Below are 26,718 nucleotides of genomic sequence, written 5' to 3'. Positions count from 1 at the left end.
GGACCTGAAAATCCAGCACGTTGTCTCTTGAATAGATGGGAGAAGGGAAGATTTTCTTGTTATGGGCTTTCTAGCAAATAATTGCACATCCCTCATTCACCTGAGGAAGGAGCAGTGCTCCAAAAGCTAGTGTTTGAAACAAACGTTAGACTTTAACTTGGTGTTGTAAGACTTCTTACTGTGCTCACCCCAGTCCAACGCCGGCATCTCGGAGCACATCGCGGATGACGGTGGCAGATTTCTCATGGTCCGTGGTAAGCTTGAGGGTAGTCCTAGTGAATGTATATGCTCCAAACTGGGATGATGTAGATTTTGTTAAAAGGCTACTGGGGAAAATTCCCGACTTGGACTCGCACAAGCTGATTATGGGTGGGGACTTTAATACAGTCCTTGATCCCAACCTGAATCGGTCGTGTTCCAAAACGGACAGGGTCCGGCAATGGCAAGGGAACTGAGAAGGTTTATGGAGCAAATGCGGGGGGGGGGGGGGGGGGGGGGGGTGGACCTATGGAGAGTCAGTTGGCCGACGGGGAAGGAGTTCTTATTTTTTTCACATGTTCACAAGGTTTATTCTCGAATCGACTTTATTATGAGCAGGGATTTTCTGGAGGGGGTAAAGGATACAGAATATTCGACGATCACTATTTCGGACCATGCTCCACATTGGGTCGACCTGCAGGTCTGCAAAGAAAGTTACCAGTGCCCACAATGGAGGTTAGAGGTGGGACTGTTGGCAGATGAGAGGATGTGTGAGAGAGTGGGGAGATGCATGCAGGGCTACCTGCAGGTCAGCGATACAGGGGAAGTCTCAGCAGCGGTGCTCTGGGAGGCGCTGAAGGCGGTGGTGAGAGGGGAACTGATCTCAATTCGAGCCCATAGGGAAAGAACAGACAGGGCGGAGATGGACAGACTGGTTAAGGAGATTATACGGACGGACAGGGAATATGCGGAGTTCCCGAAGGCAGAGCTACTTAGAGAACGATGGAGACTGCAGGCGGAGTTGGGGGTACTATCTACAGGTAAGGCCGTGGAACAGCTTAGAAAGGCCAGGGCTGCAGTTTATGAACATGGGGAGAAAGCCAGTAGAATGCTTGCACAGCAACTTAGGAAGAGGGAGGTGGCCAGGGAAATAGGAACGGTAGCTGATGGGGAAAGAAACCGGGTTGGAGACCCAGGAATGAAAAAGGTATTCAGGGACTTTTACAGCAAGCTTTATACCTCAGAACCCCTCACAGCACCAGAGAGGATGAGGCGCTTCTTAGATGGGCTGACCTTCCCAAAAGTGGGCAGTGGATTAGCAGAGGGGCTGGGGGCCCCGATTAGAGCTGAAGAAGTAATGGGGGGTCTGAAGGTCATGCAGTCGGGCAAAACCCCGGGGCCGGATGGCTACCCAGTGGAGTTCTTCAAAAAGGTCTCGGGGATAGTGGGGCTGGTTAGGGTGTTTAACGAGGCGAGAGACAACACCCCCGACGATGTTGCAAGCCATTATCTCGCTGATATTAAAACGGGATAAAGATCTCATAGATAGATAGAACAGTACAGCACAGAACAGGCCCTTCGGCCCTCAATGTTGTGCCGAGCCATGATCACCTTACTCAAACCCACGTATCCACCCTATACCCGTAACCCAACAACCCCCCCTTAACCTTACATTTATTAGGACACTACGGGCAATTTAGCATGGCCAATCCACCTAACCCACACATCTTTGGACTGTGGGAGGAAACCGGAGCACCCGGAGGAAACCCACGCACACAGGGGGAGGACGTGCAGACTCCGCACAGACAGTGACCCAGCCGGGAATCGAACCTGGGACCCTGGAGCTGTGAAGCATTTATGCTAACCACCATGCTACCCTGCTGCCCCAATACAAGTTTTGAAACATCAACACCTGCCCTTTACCCATTTCCTGAAAACACAAGATAGAAAACTGATGGGGTGGGTGGGCACCCCACCCCTCCAACAGCCACCACTCCCCCCCCCCCCCCCCCCCAAAAAAAAACTCCTTGCTGACAACTTCCAGATGACAACATCTGGAAGCATGTCGGTCCTATAGGCCAATCTCCCTGGTTAATGTTGACGCAAAACTGCTGGCCAAGATCCTGGCGTCAGAATCGAAGACTGTGTACTGGACGTGATTGTGGAGGACCAAACTGGGCTTGTCAAGGACAGGCAACTGGTAGCCAATCTAAGAAGGCTGTTTAATGTGATTATGATGCCCCCAGAGGGCAGAGAGGTGGAAGTAGTGGCGGCAATGGATGCCGAAAAGGCTTTTGACCGGGTTGAGTGGGACTATCTATGGAAGGTGCTAGGACGGTTTGGGTTCGGGGAAGGCATTGTGGGCTGGGTTAGACTACTGTATCAGGCCCAGGAGGCTAGCGTAAGGACGAACAGAATAACCGAATATTTTAGACTATACAAGACAATGCTGTTTGCGCTGGCCATAGAACCGCTGGCAATTGCTCTGAGAGCTGCAAGGGGCTGGAAAGGAATGGTCGTGGGGGGTAGAACACAGGGTCTCACTCTATGCGGGCGACCTGCTTTTATTGGTGTCGGTTCCAGTGGCATGGATGGATGGGATTATGGAAATCTTAAGGGAATTTGGCCAGTTTACGGGGTATAAATTGAAAATGGCAAAGAGCGAGTTGTTTGTAGTGCAGGCGAGGGGTCAGGAGAATAGGCTGAGGGAGCTGTCGTTTAGGCTGGTTGGGGACAGTTTCAGTTACTTAGGGATACAAGTGGCGCGGGACTGGGGCAGGCTGCACAAGTTGAACTTTTCCAGACTGGTGGAGCAAATGAGGAGTGAGTTTCGGAGATGGGATGCACTCCCGCTGTCACTAGCGGGGAGAGTGCAGACGTTGAAGATGCCGATCCTCCCGAGATTCCTGCTTATTTTTAAGTGTCTCCCTGATGCACTATCAATTACAATTAGACGAGAGTAGAGAGTTATCAAGGCTTTATTAAGCAGGGATGTCTTGCCTACTGCAGCTGCTGCCGAAATGGCTGCAGCTCGGTGAGCACACACATTTATACTCCGCGTCCTGGGCAGAGTCAGCAGGCAGGGATCTACCCCCGTACTGTATTACTTCTCGTATACAAACAGTGGTGACCATCACACTCCCTATTTTCATTCCACAGTCCTTTAAAAGGATCAATAAAATCATCCTGGGATTTGTTTGGGCGGGAACGTCCCCGCGTGTAAAGAAGGGGATGCTTGAAAGGAACCATAGTGAGGGGGGACAGGTGTTGCCGAACCTCAGCAACTACTACTGGGTGACTAACATAGACATAATAAGGAAATGGATGGTGGGTACGGGGTCTGTTTGGGAGCGGGTGGAGGCTGCTTCGTACAGGGGTACCAGCTTGGCAGCCCTGGTCACGGCTCCCCTGCCGCTCCCGCCGGCCAGGTACTCCACCAGCCCTGTAGTGGTGGCGGCTCTGTGGATTTGGGGCCAATGGAGGAAATATACGGGGGAAGTGTATGTCAGTTATGTGACAACCACCAATTTGTCCCGGTGAAAATGGATGGCGGGTTTCGAGCATGGCGGAGGGCGGGAAGGATGGGCGACTTGTTCCTGGAAGGGAGCTTCTCGAGCATGAGGGCATGGAGGAGAAATTCGGGCTGGCGAGGGGGAGTGACTTTCAGTACTTGCAGGTGCAGGATTTCGGACGTAGACAGGTACCGCCCTTTCCATGCCTTCCACCAAGGGGGATCCAGGACAGGGTAGTTTCCAGGGGAGAGGTGGGAGAGGGGAGAGTCTCGGATATTTATAAAGAGCTTATGGGAGCGGAGGACACAAGGACCGAGCAACTGAAACTCAAGTGGGAGGAGGAGCTTGGTGGGGAGTTAGAGGGTGGCTTATGGGCGGACGCTCTGAGGAAGGTAAACGCAACCGCAACATGTGCCAGGCTGAGCCTGATTCAGTTTAAGATCGTCCACCGGGCCCACATGATGGTGGCCCGGATGAGTACGTTTTTTGGGCTGGAGGACAAGTGTGCTAGATGTGCGGGAGGACCAGCGAACCATGTTCACATGTTCAAAACTCAGGAGGTACTGGCAGGGATTTGCGAACGTCATGTCCCAAGTACTGAAAACAAGGGTGGCGATGAGTCCAGAGGTGGCAATTTTTGGGGTCTCAGAAGATCCAGGATTCCAGGAGGGAATAGAGGCCGACGTTCTGGCCTTTGCTTCCCTGGTAGCCCGGCGATGAATACTGTTGGCCTGGAGGGACTCAAAGCCCCCAAAGACCGAAGTATGGCTTTCGGACATGTCGAGCTTTCTCGGCCTGGAAAAAATTAAGTTCGCCTTACGGGGATCATTATCAGGGTTCGCCCGGAGGTGGCAACCATTCATCGACTTCTTCGCGGAGAATTAATCGTCAGCGGTGGGTGGGGGGTAGAATAGTGTAGAGTAGGGGGGAAGAATAGGTGGGTTTATTTGCGAGAGAGGAGTGGCTATTTGCACAATGTTTGTTTTTTCTTTAGTGATAGTTGCACACTACTGTATATTGTTGCTGTTTACAATGCCAAAAATACCTCAATAAAACTGTTTAAAAAAATGTATATCATCTACAAGATGCACTGCATCATCCAAACCCACAACCAGGACCATCGAGTAGGTGACTGGGAAGCCCACCACCTGGAGGTTCCCCTCCAAGGTCAGTCATCTTGGAAATATATCGCCGTTCCTTCACGGTCACCTGGTCGAAATACTGGAACTCCCTCCTTTACAGCACTGTGGGTGTACCTACATCTTCAGGGACTGCAGCGGTTCAAGAAGACTACTCATCACCAGCTTCTGAAGGGTAACTGGGGATGGGCAATAAATGCTGGCCGAACAGCGACGCCCACATCCTGTAAATGAATTTTAATAAAGCTTGGCCATCCTCCCACCACCCAAAATAGTTGGCCCTTTGCTAATTATTGGTGACTAAAACCAACTCATTCTCCCTCACCCACCATCCATTGTCCTGACACCAGTAGTGTCAACCCTCCCATCAACCACAATGGGCAGACCTCAAGAACCATGCTGAGATTTAATAAAATTAAGTACCAACTGTTCATTGCACACTTTGTTTTTCTGAATACCATTCATGTAAAAATTTTTTAAAATTACTACATTTGCATTCCTTTAATTACGTTATCTCATACAACGTTTTTATTTAATTGCATACTCTCCTATGAAATCTCCAGGACGGCACAATAGCACAGTGGTTACATGGTTGCTTCACAGCGCCAGGGTTCCAGGTTCGATTCCTGGCTTGTGGAATCTGCACGTTCTCCCAGTGTCTGCTTGGGTTTCCTCCGGGTGCTCCGGTTTCCTCCCACAGTCCAAAGATGTGCAGGTTAGGTAGATTGGCCATGATAAATTGCCCTTAATGTCCAAAAAGGTTAGGTGGGGTTACGGGGATAGGGTGGAGGTGTGGGGCAGTGGGGTGCTCTTTCCAAGGGCACATGCAGACTCGATGAGCTGAAAGGCCTCCTTCTGAATTGTTAGTTCTATGTTCTATGAAAACAAACATGAAATTTATAGTCTCACTTCAAAGAGTCCACATCATCTTGGAGTTCTAAATGGGAACCAGATTAGGAGGTTAGAGGTCAGTAAAGAGGCAGCAACTAAAGCTAGTAAGGTACTAGATAATAAACTCATTGTGACTAAGGGGAAGAGTAGACAGGGAAGAGATGATGAACACAAAGGAACAGGTGGTCTGAGGTGCATTTGTTTTAATGCAAGAAGTGTAGCAGGTAAGGCAGATGAATTTAGGGCTTGGATTAGTACCTGGGAATATGATGTTATTGGTATTACTGAGACTTGGTCGAGGGAAGGGCAAGATTGGCAACTAAATATCCCAGGGATGCTTCAGGAGGGATAGAGAGGGAGGTAAAAGGAGTGGAGGACTTGCATTACTGGTCAGAGATGATATCACAGCTGTGATTAAGGAGGGAACTATGGAGGATTCGAGCACTGAGGCAATATGGGTAGAGCTAAGAAATAGGAAGGGTGCAGTAACATTGTTGGGACTTTACTCCCAAAAGTGAGCGTGAAGTAGAGGTACAAATATGTAGACAGATTATAGAAAAATGTAGGAGCAATAGGGTGGTCGTGATGGGAGATTTTAACTTCCCCAACATACTCATGTAGTGTTGGAGGTGTAGATGGAGCAGAATTTGTAAAGAGCCTCCAGGAGAGTTTTTTAGAGCAGTATGTAAATAGTCCAACTCGGGAAGGGGCCGTACTAGACCTGGTATTGGGGAATGATCCCGGCCAGGTGGTTGATGTTTCAGTTGGTGATTACTTTGGGAATAGCGATCACAATTCTATAAGTTTTAGAACACTCATGGACAAAGACGAGGGTGGTCCTAAAGGAAGAGTGCTAAATTGGGGAAAGGCCACGGATAACAAAAATCGGCAGGAGCTCAGGAATGTGGATTGGGAGCAGCTGTTTCAGGGTAAATCCACATTTGAAATGTGGGAGTCTTTTAAGGAAAGGTTGATTAGAGTGCAGGACAGACATGTCCCTGTGAAAATGAGAGATAGAAACGGCAAGATTAGGGAACCATGGATGACGGGTGGAATTGTGAGACTAGCTAAGATGAAAAAGGAAGCATATGTAAGATCGAGGCGACTTAAAACTGATGAAGCTTTTGAGGAATATCGGGAAAGTAGGACGAATCTCAAACGCGCAATAAAGAGTGATAAAAGGGGTATGGAATATCTTTGGCTAACAGGGTTAAGGAAAATCCCAAAGCCTTTTATTCATGTATAAGGAGCAAGAGGGTAACTAGAGAAAGGATTGGCCCACTCAAAGACAAAAGAGGGAAATTATGCGTGGAGTCAGAGGAAAGGGGTGAGATTCTTAATGAGTACTTTGCATCGGTGTTCACCAAGGAGAGGGACATGACGGATGCTGAGGCTAGGGATGGATTTTAAATACTCTAGGTCAAGTCGGCATTAGGAAGGGGGAAGTTTTGGGTATTGCAGAAAATAAGGAAGTATGGGATTGAAGGTGTTTTAGCAGTTTGGATCAGTAATTGGCTAGCTGAAAGAAGACAGAGGGTGGTGGTTGATGGCAAATGTTCATCCTGGAGTTCAGTTACTAGTGGTGTACCGCAAGGATCTGTTTTGGGGCCACTGCTGTTTGTCATTTTTATAAATGACCTGGAAGAGGGTGTAGAAGGATGGGTTAGTAAATTTGCAGATGACACGAAGGTCGGTGGAGTTGTGGATAGTGTTGAAGGATGTTATAGGTTACAGAGGGACATAGATAAGCTGCAGAGCTGGGCTGAGAGGTGGCAGATGGAGTTTAATGCGGAAAGGTGTGAGGTGGTTCACTTTGGAAGGAGTAACAAGAATGCAGAGTACTGAGCTAATGGCAAGATTCTTGGTAGTGTAGATGAACAGAGAGATCTCGGCATCCAGGTACATAAATCCCTGAAAGTTGCCACCCAGGTTAATAGGGCTGTTAAGAAGGCATATGGTGTGCTAGCCTTTATCAGTAGGGGGATTGAGTTTCGGAGCCATGAGGTCATGCTGCAGCTGTACAAAACTCTGGTGCGGCCGCACCTGGAGTACTGCGTGCAGTTCTGGTCACCACATTATATGAAGGATGGGGAAGCTTTGGAAAGGGTTCAGAGGAGATTTACTAGGATGTTGCCTGGTATGGAGGGAAGGTCTTACGAGGAAAGGCTCAGGGGCTTGAGGTTGTTTTCGTTAGAGAGGAGAAGGCTGAGAGGTGACTTAATAGAGATAGTCAGAGGGTTAGATAGGGTGGACAGTGAGAGTCTTTTTCCTCGGATGGTGATGACCAACACGAGGGGACATAGCTTTAAATTGAGGGCTGGTAGATAGAGGACAGATGTCAGAGGCAGTTGCTTTACTCAGAGAGTAGTAGGGGTGTGGAACGCCCTGCCTGCAACAGTAGTAGACTCGCCAAATTTAAGGGCATTTAAGTGGTCACTGGATAGACATATGGATGAAAATGGAATAGTGTAGGTCAGATAGGCTTCAAATGGTTTCACGGGTCGGCGCAACATCGAGGGCCGAAGGGCCCGTACTGCGCTGTAATGTTCTATGTTCTATGTTCTAAAAGGCATTAAGGTGGACAAGTCCCCAGGTCCAGATGGGATCTATCCCAGGTTACCGAGGGAAGCGAGGGACGAAATAGCTGAGGCCTTACCAGATATCTTTGCAGCATCCTTGAGCACGGATGAGGTCCCGGAGGACTGGAGAATTGCTAATGTTGTCCCTTTGTTTAAGAAGGGTAGCAGGGATAATCCAGGTAATTATAGACCTATGAGCTTGACGTTAGTGGTAGGCAAACTGTTGGAGGAGATACTGAGGGATAGGATCTATTCACATTTGGAAGAAAATAGACTTATCAGTGATAGGCAGCATGGTTTTGTGCAGGGAAAGTCATGTCTTACAAACCTAATAGAATTCTTTGAGGAAATACAGGTGGCCAGGAAATGGGATGCCCTGCACAGGCTCAACCTGACCCGGTTCGTGGAGCAAATAGAAGGGGACTTTAAAAGGTGGGGCATGCTCCCGCTGTCACTGGTGCAGACCGTGAAAATGATTGTTCTCCCGAGATTTTTGTTTGTCTTTCAGTGTCTCCCCATCTTCATCCCTGAGGCCTTTTTAAAATGGGTGAGTAGGATCATTACGGGCTTTGTGTGGGCGAATAAGACCCCGCGAGTAAGGAGATCACTGTTGGAGAGCAGTCGGGGGTGGGGGGGGGGGGGGGGGGGAGGTACAAGAGGGTGGAGGGAGCATCGGTCTGGACCCCGATATGCAACAATCACAGGTTTGTCCCGGGTAGGATGGATCGTGGGTTCCAGAGCTGGCAGAGGGCAGGCATCAGAAGGATGGGAGATCTGTTCATAGATGGAAGCTTTCCTACTTTAAAGGTGCTAGAGGACAAATTTAATCTGCCGCCAGGAAACGCCTTTAAATATCTGCAAGTACGACCCTTCCTGAAAAAACAGGCCTTTCCGACGCTGCCGCCACTGAGGATAGAGGACAGGGTGGTCTCCAGCACCTGGGTGGGGGAGGGGAGGGTGTCGGATATCTACCAGGAAATACAGGAGGTGGAGGAAACCCCAATGGAGGAGCTCAAGGGCAAGTGGGAGGAGCTAGGTGAGGAGTTGGAAGCGGGTCTGTGGGCAGAGGTCCTGGACAGGGTTAATTCCTCCTCATCATGTACCAGGCTCAGTCTAATTCAATTTAAGGGGGTCCACCAGGCACACATGACGGCAGCGAGAATGAGCAAGTTTTTTGGAGTAGAAGACAGTTGTATGAGGTGCAAGGGCAGCCCTGCAAACCATGTCCACATGTTTTGGGCATGCCCGGAGCTTAGAGAGTTCTGGCAAGGGTTCACGAGGGCAATGTCCAAGGTGCTTAACACACGGGCGGTGCCGAGTCCAGAGATAGCGATATTTGGAATTCAGGGGGCGAAAGAGGCCGATGTCTTGGCCTTTGCCTCCCTAGTAGCCCGGAGACGGATTTTATTAATGTGGAGGGACTCGAAGCCCCCGAGTGTAGAGGCTTGGGTTACCGACATGGCTGGGTTGCTCAGCCTCGAGAAAATAAAGTTTGCCGTAAGAGGGTCTACGCTCGGGTTCTCTTGGAGGTGGCAGCCGTTCGTCGACTTTCTCGGGGAAAATTAAAATGTCAGCAGCAGCAGCAATCCGTGGGGGGCGGGGTGTGAGTGCTTCATTGGGATGGTGTGGGAAGACTGGGTAATGTCTATTTAATTGTTATTGTATGTTCTCTTTTTGAACTATGTTAATGTTCACTCCAGTTTGTTTTGTTATGGTTACTGCAATGTTATTATGAACATTTCTGCAAAACCTGAATAAAATTACTTTAAAAAAGAAAGAATTCTTTGAGGAAGTGACAAAGTTAATTGATGAGGGAAGGAATGTAGATGTCATATATATGGACTTCAGTAAGGCGTTTAATAAAGTTTCCCATGACAGGTTGATGGAAAAAGTGAAGTCGTATGGGGTTCAGGGTGTACTAGCTGGATGGATAAAGAACTGGCTGGGCAACAGGAGACAGAGAGTAGTGGTGGAAGGGAGTGTCTCAAAATGGAGAAGGGTGACTAGTGGTGTCCCACAGGGATCCGTGCTCGGACCACTGTTGTTTGTGATATACATAAATGATCTGGATGAAGGTACAGGTGGTCTGATTAGCAAGTTTGCAGATGATGCTAAGATTGGTGGAGTTGCAGATAGCGAGGAGGACTGTCAGAGAATACAGCAAAATATAGATAGATTGGAGTGTTGGGCAGAGAAATGGCAGATGGGGTTCAATCCAGGCAAATGCCAGGTGATGCATTTTGGAAGATCCAATTCAAGAGCAGACTATATGGTCAATGGAAGGGTCTTGGGGAAAATTGATGTACAGAGAGATCTGGGAGTTCAGGTCCATCGTACCCTGAAGGTGGCAATAAAATGGTCAAGAAGGCATACAGCATGCTTGCCTTCATCGGACGGGGTATTGAGTATAAGAGTCGGAAGGTCATGTTACAGTTGTATCGGACTTTGGTTCGGCCACATTTGGAATACTGCGTGCAGTTCTGGTCGCCACATTACCAGAAGGATGTGGATGCTTTAGAGAGGGTGGAGGGTGCAGAGGAGGTTCACCAGGATGTTGCCTGGTATGGAGGGTGCTAGCTATGAAGAAAGGTTGAGTAGATTAGGATTGTTTTCATTGGAAAGACAGAGGTTGAGGGGGGACCTGATTGAGGTCTACAAAATTATGAGAGGTATGGACAGGATGGATAGCAACAAGCTTTTTCCAAGAGTGGGGATGCCAATTACAAAGGGTCACGATTTCAAGGTGAGCGGGGGAAGGTTTAAGGAAGATGTGCGTGGAAAGTTTTTTATGCATAGGGTGGTGGGTGCCTGGAACGCTTTGCCAGCGGAGGTGATAGAGGTGGGCACGATAGCATCATTTAAGATGCATCTAGACAGGTATATGGACGGGCGGGGAACAGAGGAAAGTAGATCCTTAGAAAATAGGCGACAGGTTTAAAGGATCTGGATCGGCGCAGGCTGTTCCAGTGCTGTAATTTTCTTTGTTCTTTGTTGTTCTCAGGAAGATCCCAAAATAGAACCCTGGCTCAACAGATCATAACTTTTAGTTTATAAAAATCAAACATGGAGAATAGAGTCTGTTATGGGAGCGGCGTTTTCAGAACCCCAAAATGTATCATGGAGTTCAACCAACCTCGCCCTTTAAAGGATTGTTGCTTTTGAAGCATACGGCTTGTTCTCCAGGTGTGGTATTACAATTATGGACAGGTGGGTTTTTAAACACAAAACAGTTTATTCCATGAACTCAAATTAACCTTTTTAAATAAACATTGGATCACTTAACACCCTTTACTTCAACGATAACCCCAAAAATAATACAACACTAAATAATCCCTCAAAATGTTCCTTCGAACTCCCAAAAGACTTCACCTTTAATAACAGACATGAGGTTACATTCAATATACTTATAGTCTTTGGATTTTCAGACATCAACAGACTAGTTCTGTGTTTTCTTCTTGCAGCTTTTTGCAAAACACATAAACACTCCCAGCTTTCTCCTCAAACCAGCTTTCTCCTTTCAAAACAGCTAACAGCAAACCAGCCAGGCACTTTTCAGCTGCTCTCTCTCAAACTGAAACTAAACACTGCAAAATGGCTGAGCTAAAAACCCAGCTCCACTCACACTCTGACATCACTTCAGTAATATGAGCTGCTCCATTTCTTAAAGGTACATTGCTTAAACATCTATTTCTTAAAGGTACTCTCACATGACAAGTCACAGGACCAATAATTAGTGTCAACAACAAAAACAAAACATTTATTAAACATGAAAAATGGATTATAATTCAGTATTGCTTTACTCCTCCTCTAGTTTGCAATCACACACAGGCTTTGAGATTAATACAGATGACAAAGTATGTTTAAAGCTGCAACGGTCTCATTAACACACAAAGTTAGTGTCTGCAGATTTCTCCTCAGAAGTGCTCAGATGATTGTCATATGAGATTTTCCAAGTTCCACAGCGAAAATATGTTAGAAAATGTTCTCTTGTAGTAATACTTTAACTTAGCAACTTGCATTCTGGAATGCAGTCAAGTGCTTTACAAAGACACTTGTCCCCAAAGCTTCCGTTCTATTTTTAACAGTGACACCAGTCCAGGATTTTGTACCAACCTTGAAAGGATTTCTTTTCCTTAATTGTCTTCCACTGTTGTAGAAATTCTAATATCCAGCCAATACTTCCTTCCTAATTACTTCAATATTTGTTTTCCAGATCGTAGTAAGACATTCCAAACTTGAGAATTATTTTGGAAACCGCAGAATCCCACAGGCAACAAACACTCATAGGATGCATGGTAGGATATAATGAGAGAGATTTTTACTAAACTCCCATGTCCCGAAGAGTCACCCTCCCGGACCTGCACCCAGGCCAGTGTTTTTACAACTGTGGAACATTCCCTGTTACGGTGGAAACTCCGCCACCAATTACCGGGGGAGTTCATACTTTGAATCAATGGGATTTGGATGGCACACACTCTATTACTTCCCAGGGGCGTCATAACATCCCTCCCCCGCATCCCAAGTCCGGAGAAATGTCCATGTCCTCTGGCCGACCCGTGGGACCCATTGTCCATTTTGCCTGGGGTCAGTGTTCCGGCGTTGAAGGGGTTGGCCTGGGAGGTATAATCCCGTTTGGCATAGCATGTCTCTGGGATCCATGTGGCTCCATCATATAAATTCCAGACGTAGATGGCGTCCCCAGCGTTTCCACATTGAGTGTCAGGTTAGACAGCTGAGGCAGATGTGGGAGGAGCAGGCGATGGATCGGCATAGGTGTCGATGGCCGCATATCTGTGTCTTCCTGCGGCTAGACCTCCCTGTCGGAATCCGATTCTGGCTCTGAGAAAACGGGCTTGTGCATCTCGACTTCCTGGCAGTCGACGGTCAGAGGGGACACCAGTTGCGGCCGAGGGTAGGGGGGTTTGCAGAATCTTGGCACTGGGCACAGGCAATTGTTTGAAGCAGCCGCGGATGTGGTTCACATGGCGGTTAGATTCCCAGCCCAATGCCCGTACGGAGTAAGCTGGCGCAGCATGTACCCCAGGATTCATGTGGCTCCATTGCCGAAATTCCGGATACAGATGGTGTCCCAGAAATGAAAATGTGGAGCCGCCTTCAACATCCCGCATCGGCTTCATACTGCTCTTGAATCTACTAGACCTTCTTCCCGATGTCCGGAATGGCCAGGCTAAACCACGTCCGGAGGCGTCGACCCATGAGTAGCTCAACTAGTGCCACTCCTGTGGTCTCCTGTAACTAAACAGAAAACGGCCCAATCGGGTTTCCCAGGTTCCGTTGGTCAGCTTCTTCATCCTCCTCTTAAATGTTTCAACCACCCATTCGGTCAGTCCATTTGAGGCCGGGCAGTCCGGACCCCATTCACGGCCATGAATGTCTCGAGTGAAAGTAGCTACGTTGTCAGAGACTAGTACCTCCGGATACCACGTGTGCTGAAGGTGTAAGGCAAGCGGTACACAGTCGTCCTTGTGGTCCTTGCCTGCATCCTGTGAACGCCGAGCCACTTTGAATGTGAGTCTACAATGATTAGGAACACCGATCCCTGAAAAAGACCATGGTCAGCTCGGTCAAGGGTGCAACGCTGGCATTGATGGAGATTTCTAGTGCTCCAGGCATGGCCCGCATCGCTGGGCCAGCTTCTCTATATCTGTGTCGATGTTCGGCTGCCAGTTGTAACTTGCGGGTGTGCCTCTTCACCTTGGACACCCCTGGGTGTCTGATATGGAGGTTCTGTAGACAGGTCATTTGCCTGTGCCCAAGACGACCGCCCTTATCTCCCAAAGGATTCCATGAGTTCTGGGAGTTTGGAGGTGTAGGCCTTCAAACCGTCAGATGGTTAGCACTGTTGCTTCACACGCCAGGGTCCCAGGATTGATTCCCGGCTTGGGTCACTGTGGGGAGTCTACACGTTCTCCCTGTGCCTGCGTGGGTTTCCTCCGGGTGCTCCGGTTTCCTCCCACAAATTCTGAAAGACGTGCTTGTTAGGTGAATTGGACATTCTGAATTCTCCCTTAGTGTCCCCGAGCAGGCGCCGGAATGTGGCGACTGGCGGATTTTCACAGTAACTTTATTGCAGTGTCAATGTAAGCCTACTTGTGACACTAATAAAGATTATTATTATAACTCCTGGTGCTGGGCCCCGTACAAATCATATTGCGGATCCGGGCCAACTGTGGGTCCATTTGGTCCAAACCTTTATTTGGACCACCGACAATGAATCCATAAATTTGAGCTCAGCATTTGGAGGTTCATTAAGATAACTACTAAACTCCCACGCCCCGAAGGTTCACCCTCCCTGACCTACATCCAGGCCGGGGTTTTTATCCTGTGGAGCCTTCCTATTAAGGGGGAAGCTCCGCTGCCAATTATCGGAGGCGTTCACACCTGTATAATAATAATCTTTATTAGTGACAAGTAGTCACAAGTAGGCTTACATTAACAGTGCAATGAAGTTACTGTGAAAATCCCCTAGTCGTCACATCCGGCCCCTGTTCGGGTACACTGAGAGATAATTCAGAATGTCCAATTCACCAAATAAGTACGTCTTTTGGGACTTGTGGGAGAAAATCGGAGCACCTGGAGGAAACCTATGCAGACACGGGGAGAACGTGCAGACTCCACACAGACAGTGACTCAAGCCGGGAATCAAACCTGGGACCCTGGCGCTGTGAAACAACAGCGCAAACCACTGTGCTACCGTGCTGCCCAAGTTATGAGTTAATGGGAATTGGATGGTGCACACTCCCTTACTTCCCAGGGGGTGGGTGGCACTGGCTGCCTTAACCATTCCTCCAATGTATGTTTTTTCTCATAGAAAAGCTGAGAGAGATGTTCTATTTCGTGCTGCCTGAAACCAACTGCCTCTGACTTATAGCGAAAACTAAACGACAAAGAAAGCGCTCTCTTGCTCTCTGCAAGGACCTCTATAGTTACAAAGCAACTATATTTATTTTTTACATTGCAGCTCTCTAAACACAATAAAATTCCAGTTTGAACTGAAACCAACCCCCACACACACCTTTGTCCAGCATGAAATCTAACTATAGATACCTTTTCAGGCATAGAAACATTAAATTAAACCCACATAATGTTATTTCTAATGTTTACCCATACTAATATAAATCCCTTAAACTATCTTTGGTTTCCGAACACACACGGATGGAGGCAGTTGCTGATTTCTATGGGCAGCTGCCTCTCATGAAATGTGTAAACCCCATTCTTGATCCAAGTAAAATAGCAATGACCATGGGGCGGGAGTTCCGGATTCGACCCTTTCCCGTCAATTTCCTCAAAATGGAGAGGCTCTCTGCTGTGACGAACAAATATCCAGATTGAAAAGAGAAAAGAATATTCAAGATGAGAATGGGGATAAAGGGGACTTTCTCAGGATGCCAGCCGGTGACTAGTGGTGTGCCTCAGGGGTCTGTGCTGGGACCATAACTTTTTACAATGTACATTAATGATCTGGAAGAAGGCACTGAAGGCACTGTTGCTAAGTTTTCAGATAATACAAAGATCTGTAGAGGGACAGGTAGTAATGAGAAAGCAGGGGGCTGAAGAAGGACTTGGACAGGCTAGGAGAGTGGGCAAAGAAGTGGTAAATGAAATACAGAGTGGAAAATTATGCACTTTGTTATGCACTTTGGAAGGAGGAATGGAGGCATAGACTATTTTCTAAATGGAGAAATGCTTTGGAAATCAAAAGCAGAAAGGGACTTGGGAGTCCTTCTTCACAATCACTTAAGGTTAACATGCAGGTTCAGTCAGCGGTTAGGAAGGGAAATGCAATGTTAGCATTCAGAATGCAAGACCAGGATGTACTGAGGCTGTATAAGTCTCTGGTCAGACTCCATTTGGAGTATTGTGAGCGGTTTTGGGCCCCGTATCTAAGGAAGGATGTGCTGGCCTTGGAAAGGGTCCAAAGGTTCACAAGAATGATCCCTGGATTGAACAGCTTGTCGTATGAGAATGCTTGAGGACTCTGGGTCTGTACTCGTTGGAGTTTAGAAGGATGAGGGGGGGATCTTATTGAATCTTACAGGATACTGCGAGGCCTGGATTGGGTGGACGTGGAGAGGATGTTTCCACTTGTAGAAAAAAACTAGAAGCAGAGGACACCATCTCAGATTAAAGGGACGATCCTTTAAAACAGACATGAGGAGGAATTTCTTCAGCCAGAGGGTGGTGAATCTGTGGAACTCTTTGCCGCAGAAGGCTGTGGAGGCCAAATCACTGAGTGGCTTTAAGACAGAGATGGATAGGTTTTTGATCAATAAGGGGATCAGGGGTTATGGGGAGAAAGCAGGAGAATGGGGATGAAAAAAATATCAGCCATGATTGAATGGTGGAGATACTCGATAGGCCGAGTGGCCTAATTCTGCTCCTATGTCTTATGATCTTATGATAAATCAGGTGACAATGAAATAATAGGGTCAAAGAGTCAATGTTGGAGGGAGTGACCCTAATTCCTTCTGCGTCTCCCCCGTCCTCGTGATGTGGCCTCTCCTGTGTCAGAGCCGTGTCCAGCAGCAGATGTCTCTGCACTGGGCTGCTGCTGGCCAGAAGGTACAGGTGCTACAATCTGAGACAGAATCTGCCTCATTTCATTCAGAGTTTCATTGCTTCTTTGCAGAAGCTGACAAAGAACCTCATTCTGCTGCTGAAGAATCTCATTGTTTCTTTGGAGATGATGCTGAAGAACCTCATTGTGTCTTTCCAGATTCTGACTAACATCCGTCTTAAATTCAGTCAAAGTTTGTTGAAGCAAGGTAGAAGTGGCCTGATAACTCTCTGTACTTTGAACCTGTTCCTGATGTAAGTGCTTATGAGGTTTCAGATCATCTTCATTTTCTTCACCAGCAGCGTGGGCCTGATGTTGTCCGTGTGATCGTGGAGACTGCGGAGCTTCTGCTCCCAAAGCCGCAGGTTCCTCACCCCCAGAAGGATCTGGACTCCCTCCCTCCACTACAGCAGCCAGAGCATCACAGACCTCCTCCTTCACACTGGTCACAATATTTAACTTGAACTCACCAACACTACCCTCAAAATCAGACACCTTACCCTCCTGACACTCCTCTCCCTCCTCCACTGATTCTGTCTCAGCTGCCATGCCACATTGCTGTGAGGTATTAACCTCTGTCCCTTCCTCATCAGCTCTTTCAAGAATCTCGGACCCTGCTGCCAGCCCTCCTCCATCACCTTCTGATGTGTCCATGGACACCTGTGTATCTGTCAGGGGAAGAAAATCACAATGATTACCTTTTGTCACATAAATTAACCTCCCAATGGTTCAAACACTCAGCTGCTGACATCACCTTCACTCATCCCCATATCTGATCCGCCATTGGTTATCGTGGAGTTAGAGAGGTCAAACAGCTTCCTGGTGAACTCCTCCTGTTCCTTCAGCTCCTTGATGTACGGAACCCGCCCTCCAGTCAACGAGCACCCCTGGGCATTATGGACCAGCTTTACCTAAAGAAAGAAATGAAAATGAAAAATAAAAATAATAAAGGGCTGAGAGCAAAAGTGGAGGACCTGGAGAAGAGGTCACTGTGGCAGAATTTGCAGATCGTGTGTCTTCCAGAGGCTGACGGAATACTTTTCTGCGCTTTTGGGGAAGGAGGAGAAAATCATCCCTTTGAGCTGGCCAAAACCGTAGGCGATTGAACCACCAAAAGCTGTGACAGTCTGTTTCTGTTGAATTTTTGTACAAGGTATGTGGGGCGAGGGGTTTGTTGCTAGCAAACTTGATATGGCTAGTGAACGGAGTGAGGTGGAGGGAGGGGCCGCGGCTGTCGGACCTTTGTGAATAGGTTTTGATGGGCCTGGAGGTGTGAATGGGAGTGGGGGTTGGATGGGGAGTATGTAGAGAGAAGTGGTTTTGAGCGGTAGTTGTTGGGGGTTTCTGGGAGGGGTAGCTGGCTGACAGTGACTAGGGGTAGGGCCAGGTCCCGCTTGCAAGATGGAGCCAGGGCCGTGGTCATGACTGATAGGAGGGGAAGAGGGGGGGGGGGAGGGTTGGGGGGTGAGAGACTGCTTTATTATGGGGAGTTCATTGGTGTCGGGGATGAGGAAAGCGGAATACTCGCCAATTGTCATTTTGGGTCATGCTCCAAATTGCCGTCAATTTTTAAAAAAAATTTAGAGTACCCAATTCATTTTTTCCAATGAAGGAGCAATTTAGCGTGGCCAATCCACCTACCCTGCACATCTTTGGGTTGTGGGGGCGGAACCCATGCAAACACGAGGAGAATGTGCAAACTCCACAGAAACAGTGACCCAGAGCTGGGATCGAACCAGCGACCTCAGCGGCGTGAGGCAGCAGGGCTAACCACTGCGCCACCGTGCTGCCCTCTGTGATGTCAATTTGATAGATTTGGCAAGCAGCCAATCATTGTCAGATTCTCAGCCAGCTCCTATCGTTGCCAGTTATTGGTAAAGCCAGTCAGATACTTTCAGGAAAGGAGGCGGGTATTCTGCAGAGTTCAGTTTTGAGAAGGTTTCAGACAGGTTGCAGCTGGAAGGCACTCTCTCTCTCTGCTGCTATTTCTCTCTTTTGGCCAGGCAGTATCTTCAATCTCCAAGCCAGTTCTGTGAAACTCTCCTAATGAGAAGGCAGAGAACACTCAAGTTTGTGGAAGACTTCTGGAGTAAGAAAACAAGAAGTCACCCACCAGGTCTGCAACCTTTTCATCCTTTCTCCAGAAGGGTAAGAAGAGCTGGAACGGAGAGCATTCTTTAAAGTACAGCTGGCATTTGTGGACAGAATTCAAGCAAATGAAAGGGCTCCAATCACTCATATTTAAAGCCCAGTATTATCTCAAGGAGGCAGAAGCTCCATCTGGTGGTAGAAGGGCAGAAACGCCTGGAACTCTTGTGTAAAACGCCACCCGGTGGCTGGAGGTTGGAAATGCGCCAACCTGAACCTCTTGAGTAAATCTATTTTCCCCAGATACATCACGATAAATAGATCCCCGAGACCTGATGAAATGTATCCCAGGACATTGTGGGAGTCCAGGAACGAAATTACCAGCACCCTAGCTGACATATTTGAATCATTGACAGACACAGGAGAGGTGCCTGACAATTGGAGGGGAGCAAATGTTGTGCCCTTGTTTAAGAAGGGCTGTAAGGAAAAGCCTGGGAACTACCAACCAGTGAGTCTTACTTCTGCAGTGGGTAAGTTGTTAGAAGGTTCTGAGGGACAGGATCTACAGGCATTTAGACAGGCAAGGGCTAATTAGGGGAAGGTCAGGTGTCACAAATTCGATTTGAGTTTTTGAAGGAGTAACCAAGAAGGTAGATGAGGAAAGTGAGTTGATGTTGTTCACATGGACTTTAGCAAAACAAGAGTGCAGAAGAGATTTGCGAGGATGCTACCAGGACTTGATGGTCCGAGCTATAAGGAGAGGCTGGATAGACTGGGACTTTTTTCCCAGGAACCTAGACAAGGTAGATAGTCAACATCTTTTCCCAGAGGTAGAGGAGTCTAGAACTAGAAGGCATAGGATTAAGGTGAGAGATACAAAAGAGACCAGAGGGGAAATTTCTTCACACAGAGGGTGGTGAGCATCTGGGACGAGCTGCCAGAGGCAGTGGTAGTGGCGGGCAGAATTTTGTCCTTTAAAAAGCAGTTAGATCAGGGGTGGGCAAACTTTTCCGTGCAAGGGCCACATTCAGAAATTCACAATTTAAAAGGGCAGCATAGTGTATTAATTAATAGTCCCAGTTGTAACCAATTAGCGTGCGGCACATACCTCAGCGCTTCCACTGGCGGCATCCTGCCTTTAGCCCTCTTTTTCTCTACTTTTCAAAAATGGCACTTCACCCGGTTATGATTCTGGGCGCCTCATATAGAACATAGAACAGTACAGCACAGAACAGGCCCTTCGGCCCTCGGTGTTGTGCCGAGGAATGATCACCCTACTCAAGTCAACGTATCCACCCTATACCAGTAACCCAACAGCACCCCCCCAATTAACCTTATTAAAAAAAAAAAAAATTTTTTTTATGACTTGATCTTGGTGGGCCGCATAAAGACCTTTGGCGGGCCGCATGCGGCCCGCGTGCCGTAGTTTTCCCACCCCTGAGTTAGATAGTTATATGGGCAGGGTGGGTATAAGTAATCTAGGCCAAATGCAGGCAAGTGGGAAAAGCTTTGTGATATTTCTTCAGCCAGAGGGTTGTGAATCTGTGGAACTCTTTGATTCAGAAGGCTGTGGAGGCCAAATCACTGAGTATCTTTAAAACAGGTTCTTGATTAATAAGGGATTTGGGGCTATGGGGAGAAGGCAAGAGATATCTTATGATAGATGTCTTATGATAGAAACTGGGCGGCAAGCACAAGCTGGGCCGAAGGGCCAATTTCCATGCTGTAAACAACTGTGACTCTCGGAGGCGCAACCGCAGCAGCAAAAAGTCATCTCAAACCTTCCCATTTAATCCACATTTTTAAAAAAATCCTCTCTTACCCTTACCTTTTCTCATGTCTGGGTAGAGGGTGGGACAGGGTTTTGGGAATGGTTAGATTGGTAGACCATCACTCTGTTATTTTTTAAAAGATATTTTATTTCAAACATACACATCGACAGAATACAAAGTCCATCAAAGAACAGTCAACAGTTTGTACAGTTTTACCCCTTTTAATTCCTCGTCTCCCCCCCCCCCCCCCCCACCCCCCACCCCCAAGCTCCTACGATGAACAGCTCCTCAAATAACGTCATGAACTGCCTCCATCACCCGAGAAGCCCTCTTTTTTTAAATTTGGAGTACACAATTATTTTTGTTTCCAATTTGAGGGCAGCAGGGTAGCATGGTGGTTAGCATAAATGCTTCACAGCTCCAGGGTCCCAGGTTCGATTCCCGGCTGGGTCACTGTCTGTGTGGAGTCTGCACGTCCTCCCCCTGTGTGCGTGGGTTTCCTCCGGGTGCTCCGGTTTCCTCCCACAGTCCAAAGATGTGCGGGTTAGGTGGATTGGCCATGCTAAATTGCCCGTAGTGTCCTAATAAAAGTAAGGTTAAGGGGGGGTTGTTGGGTTACGGGTATAGGGTGGATACGTGGGTTTGAGTAGGGTGATCATGGTTTGGCACAACATTGAGGGCCGAAGGGCCTGTTCTGGCCTGTTCTGTGCTGTACTGTTCTATGTTCTATGTTCAATTAAGGGGCAATTTAGCGTGGCCAATCCACCTAACCTTCACATCTTTGAGTTGTATAAACTGCAGACGGACAGTGACGCTGGGGAAGAGATTGAACCGGGTACTCAGTGCCGTAGGCAACAGTGCCAACTGTGCCACCGTGCCGGCCCCTCAAAAGCCTCTTCTGATCCCCTCAACTCAAACTTAATCTTTTCCAGCCAAGAAAGACATACAAGTCCCCCAGCCAGGCCGCCACCCTGACCTCCAATTCAACCATCCTTCACCAGACAATCAGAGAGACGAAGGTGACTTCCCCTCCAGCAGCTCCGGCTCCTCCGAAACCCCAAAGATCGCCATCCCACAAGGTCCGGTCTGATCTCCGCCCCACTACCCTGGGGAATGTCTCAAACAATGCCTTCCAAAAATTCTCCAGCTTCACGCAGCCCTTTCCAGATGCTCACCAGCCCCCTCCCACACTTTTTACACCTATTGGACACCTCCTGGAGGAACCCACTCATCCTCGCCAGAGTCATGTGTACCCGTGCATCAACTGAATCAAGCTCATCCTCAGGAAGAGGTTGACTTCACTCGCCGTATCATCTCATTTCAGAGTCCCCACCCTATTTCCCTCCCTAACTCTTCCTCCCACTTACGCTTTATCCTCAGCACTTGTCACTTGTGCCTCGCCCTGCTCCCCTAACAACCCATATATAACTCGAATCCTATCCTGCCCCAAATCGCTCTAACTGAGTGAACTCCGGTAACTGGGGGAACGTCCGCCACTCCTTTCACGCAAGGTCCTGCACCTGCATATACCTAAACTCACTGCCCCATAGCAGCTCAAACCTCTCCCGCCAATCTACTCGCCAACACCTTTAGCAGCACTTTCACATCGATGTTGAACATAGAGATGGGCCTGTGAGACCCACACTCCAGTGGGTCCTTTCCCTTCTTCAGGATCAACTAAATCGCCACCTGCGACAACATTGCTGGCAACTCCCCCCACACACTGAACATCCCCAGAAGATAGGGGGCCAACTCTGCCGCAAACTGCTGGAAAACCCTTCCCCGACTGCATTCCCCTGATACTATCCATCCAATCCATCGGTTAGCGCTGTTGCTTCACAGTGCCAGGTTTCCAGGTTCGATTCCCACATGGGTCACTGTCTGTGCAGAGTCTGCATGTTCTCCCTATGTCTGTGTGGATTTCCTCCGGGTGCTCCAGTTTCCTCCCACAAATTCCGAAAGACGTGCTGTTAGGTGAATTGGGCATTCTGAATTCTCCCTGTGTACCCAAACAGGCGCCGGAATGTGGCAACTTGTGGATTTTCACAGTAACTTCATTGCGGTGTTAACGTAAGCCTACTTGCGACAATAATAAAGATTATTATCACCTCCCTCAGCCACAGCCTGCTTCTTTTCCTCCTCCAGTTCTGGAAACTCCAATCCCTCCAGAAACCTTCCCTCACGTCTTCACCCAGCTCGGCCTGACACAACATCTCGTAGTACCCCCTCAACACCTCATTTATCTTTTCCGGCTCCACCACTACCTTGCCTTTCTCCGCCCTTATCTTTAAAATCTCCCTAGACGCTGCCTGCCACCACAATTGGTGGGCCAACATACGACTCGCCTTCTTTCCACACTCGTGCTGCACCCCCCACCCTCCGCAGTTACCTCCCCACCTTGCCCGTCGTCAACCTATCAAATTGCCCTTGAAACATCTTCTTCTCAGCCAACATCACTTTCATGGAGGCCGACAAGTATCTTTTATCTGGGGAATGAAGCCGGACAGGTGGTTGATGTGTTGGTGGGGGAGCATTTTAGTGATAGCGACCACAACATGGTGCAATTTAAACTTGTTTTTGAACGAAGAAATGGACAAGTTGCAAAAAAAGGTTTTGGATTAGAACATAGAACAAGAACATACAGTGCAGAAGGAGGCCAATCGGCCCATCGAGTCTGCACCGACCCACTTAAGCCCTCACTTCCACCCTATCCACGTAACCCAATAACCCCTCCTAACTGTTTTTTTGGCCAATAAGGACAATTTAGCATGGCCAATCCACCGAACCTGCACATCTTTGGACTGTGGGAAGAAACCGAAGCACCCGGAGGAAACCCACGCACACACAGGGAGAACGTGCAGACTCCTCACAGACAGTGACCCAGCGGGGAATCGAACCTGGGACCCTGGCGCTGTGAAGCCACAGTGCTATCCACTTGTACTACCACGCTGGGGGAAGAGTAGATTTTTAAAAAATAAGGCATGATCTGGCCAAGGTAGGGTGGAAAGAATTACTTGTGGGGGAACCTACAGAAGAGCAGTGGGGGGTTCAAAGGTGAAACGGGGAGGATACAGGCCCAGCATGTTCCCTCTTGGGTAATAGGTAATAACAAACCCAGAGAACCATGAATTACCAGAAACATTCAGGATATGATGAGAAGGAAAAGAGATGATGTGGAGATGCCGGCGTTGGACTGGGGTGAGCACAGTAAGAAGTCTTACAACACCAGGTTAAACCTGTTGGACTTTAACCTGGTGTTGTAAGACTTCTTACAAGGAAAAGAGAGGCTTTTAACAAGTTTAAGGGGAGCAAGTCTGCAGAGGCATTAGTGAAGTATAGAGAGTGCAGGATGGAGCTTAAGAAATTAATTTGGTGAGCTATGAGGGGATATGAGAAAGATCTGGCTGGAAAATCCCAAGATATTCGAGAATAAGTTTTTGGATAGGTCGGCGCCACTGTTGATGGAGATGTTTGAATATGCTGTGGCTAAGGGGGCACTCTCAGAGACGATGGGAAATCTATTTCGCTGTTGTTAAAAAAGGATAAGGATCTGGTAGAGTGTGGGTTGTATCGGCCAATACCCCTGCTAAATGTGGATGCCAAGATTCTTGCCTGTTGGTGCTTAGGTTGGAAGAGTGCCTTCCGCAGGTCACTGGGGCTTGTAAATGTAGGCAGTTTCCTCGAATGTACGGCGCTTGCAAATGTGGTGCTCTCCCCATCAAGAGAGGGGGATAAAGAGGTGGTGGTGGCACTGGACGCAAAGAAGGTCCTTGATCGAGTAGAATGGAACTTTTTGCTTGCGAGGCAATTTCAACAGCACTTTTAAGTTGTGGGTGGGGTCGAAATTGATGGTGGTCTGAGACAATCATGTGTTTGAGCCAGCGAGGCTGGATGCTAGGTTTCAGGTTTGGGAGGAGTGGGGGTGGATGGAAATAAAGTGGAGTTATCTTTGGAAGTGCAGTTTGTGAGTTTGGAGTTTTTTATATTACTTTATCTGAGTTACTAACCCAGGGCTCAGAGTGTCTATGAGAGGCGAACCCCTAATCCAGCTCCTTGCCTGTTCCAAAAACCAATTCAAATTGAATCCAATTCATTGTCCCCATAAAGGAGACATACCAGATCTGAGCCAAAAGGCTTAATCTACGCTCGAACTTAGCCAAAAGGCCGAGAAGCAATGAGTTTGGAGGAATTGATGGGATATTTGGGATTCCACGGGGGTGGGCCTTTTGGCATATGTAGGTGCGGGGCTTTGCAAAAAAGGTTTTCTGGAAGTTTCCAGTGACACCACCCTCCTCGTTGTTGGTGATCGGGTTGAGGGAGGGTTATTGTTATAACCTGCCTGCTTACCATTGGCTGGGGCTAATGACAATCCCACAATCCTGTGGGAGTATGAGCTTCCACAATGAGGGGGGCGGAGAAATCATTAGCAGACTCCCTGCATAAATAGAACTGGCCAGTTTGGAACCGGCTAGAGAGAGAGGAGTGAGCAGCAAGGGAAGTTGCTGCTGCTGTTGTATGTTATTGTAAATAAATGTTATTTCTTTGTATCCTGAAAACTCGTGATGGATTCTTCGTGGCCCTCACAAAACTGGCGACAAGGGTTAAAGTGAATAGCTGTCTACACTGCTTCAGCCACCTCCCTGGATTTTTGTTGGATACAGGTTGGAAGTTGTTTTCTATTACACCATGCCTCTCTATGGACGTTTGGATGTTTTTGATGCTGCGCTGGAAAGCTGGAACCAGCACGCACAACGGATGCATTACTATTTCCGGGCAAACAACATCTCTGAAAACGAGCGCCAGGTAGTCATATTGCTCACCGCCTGCAGCCCGCATTCGTTTGGGTGATTAGGAGCCTTACGTACCCAGCTGCGCCGGACACGATTGCTTGTTATGCTTTTACTTAATTGCTCTGTTTCAATAACCTTTGCTCTAGAGTCGCCAGGTATCTTTCTGATACCACCACGAGGTTCAAAGCCAAGTGCTGATCAATACCTCAATACACCAGTTAGTAAGTTTGAAATCAATATACATTTATTATACACAGTCATGCATAAAATTACTTACTAAACTGTCACTATTACTAAAAGCCTATACTTAGCTTCGAAAGACCCACCAGGTCAGAGGAACAATGGCCTTTGTCTGGTTCTGATTCTGCTGGCTTCGAGCTGGTACGGAATAGTAGCTAGGAGCGTCTATCTCGTAGCGTGCGTTGATCTGAGACTTACTTGGTTGATGCAGCTGCTAGGCAGGTCACTCCTCGTTGAGAGCCAAGGCCAAGAAGAACGAACTGAACTTGGGGACGCTATCTTATAGGTCCCAGGGGCTTCGCGCCCTTTTGGGCGGACCCGGACTTGGTCCCAATTAATTGGACCAGGTCTCAATCGTTCTCATCGATTTTCTCCAATACTGGAGTTGTTCCCTGATCGTTGGGCGGGCCCCAGGTGTTTGTTGGCCTGCCTTTGTCCTGGCCCCCGCTGGCGCCGGGGAGTCTGACTTGGTCCTAATTGTTTCAATGTTTCTGATTGTTTCTGGAGATCGCTCATTATTGATCCAGGTCTCCACGCTTGGGGCCTCGCGTCCTTCCACTGTAGCAAAATCCTTCGCCGGGCTACTAGGGACGCAAAGGCCAGCACACCGGCCTCTTTCGCCTCCTGCACTCCCGGCTCTACCCCAACCCCAAAGATCGCGAGTCCCCATCCTGGCTTGACCCTGGATCCCACCACCCTTGACACCGTCCTCGCCACCCCCTTCCAGAACTCCTCCAATGCCGGGCATGCCCAGAACATATGGGCATGGTTCGCTGGACTCCCCGAGCACCTGGCACACCTATCTTCACCCCCAAAGAACCTATTCATCCTCGTCCCAGTCATGTGGGCCCTATGCAGCACCTTGAATTGGATGAGGCTAAGCCGCGCACACGAGGAGGAAGAATTTACCCTCTCCAGGGCATCAGCCCATGTCCCGTCTTCGATCTGTTCCCCCAGTTCCCCCTCCCACTTCGTTTTCAGCTCCTCTACTGACGCCTCTTCCTTCTCCTGCATAATATGTTAATGGCTATTGGTTTCAGTTCTGTCTGGGTTCTGCAAATCTTAATACACAGGAAACCGTGCACCTGCTTGTGTTCCCTGTAGCTGGCCAATTTTCCCTGCACTCTTTGCGGGCATCCATTTTGGAATC

At 48.3% G+C, this 26,718-nt stretch overlaps 2 protein-coding genes across 5 annotated transcripts in view; one reads left to right on the top strand and one right to left on the bottom strand.

Moving 5' to 3' along the window:
- Positions 1 to 26,718, top strand: part of LOC119971546 (zinc finger E-box-binding homeobox 1-like) — a 703,616-nt gene that overhangs the window by 492,905 nt on the left and 183,993 nt on the right. The window lies entirely within an intron of this gene.
- The window catches only part of LOC119971542 (zinc finger protein 345-like), a 51,075-nt gene continuing 40,756 nt past the window's right edge, over positions 16,400 to 26,718 (bottom strand). For both annotated transcript variants that reach the window (XM_038807198.1, XM_038807200.1), the window contains 2 exons: positions 17,433 to 17,589; positions 16,400 to 17,346 (listed from right to left, as the gene is read on the bottom strand). In XM_038807198.1, coding sequence (XP_038663126.1) covers positions 16,580 to 17,346; positions 17,433 to 17,589 — 924 coding nt within the window. In that variant the 3' untranslated portion in view covers positions 16,400 to 16,579. The remainder of the gene's footprint in view (positions 17,347 to 17,432; positions 17,590 to 26,718) is intronic.

Source organism: Scyliorhinus canicula, chromosome 9 (assembly GCF_902713615.1).
Source record: "Scyliorhinus canicula chromosome 9, sScyCan1.1, whole genome shotgun sequence".
In the NCBI taxonomy this organism is placed as follows: Eukaryota; Metazoa; Chordata; class Chondrichthyes; order Carcharhiniformes; family Scyliorhinidae; genus Scyliorhinus; species Scyliorhinus canicula.
Note: the sequence above shows the minus strand (reverse complement) of the source record. Positions and strands in the feature narration are given on the sequence as shown.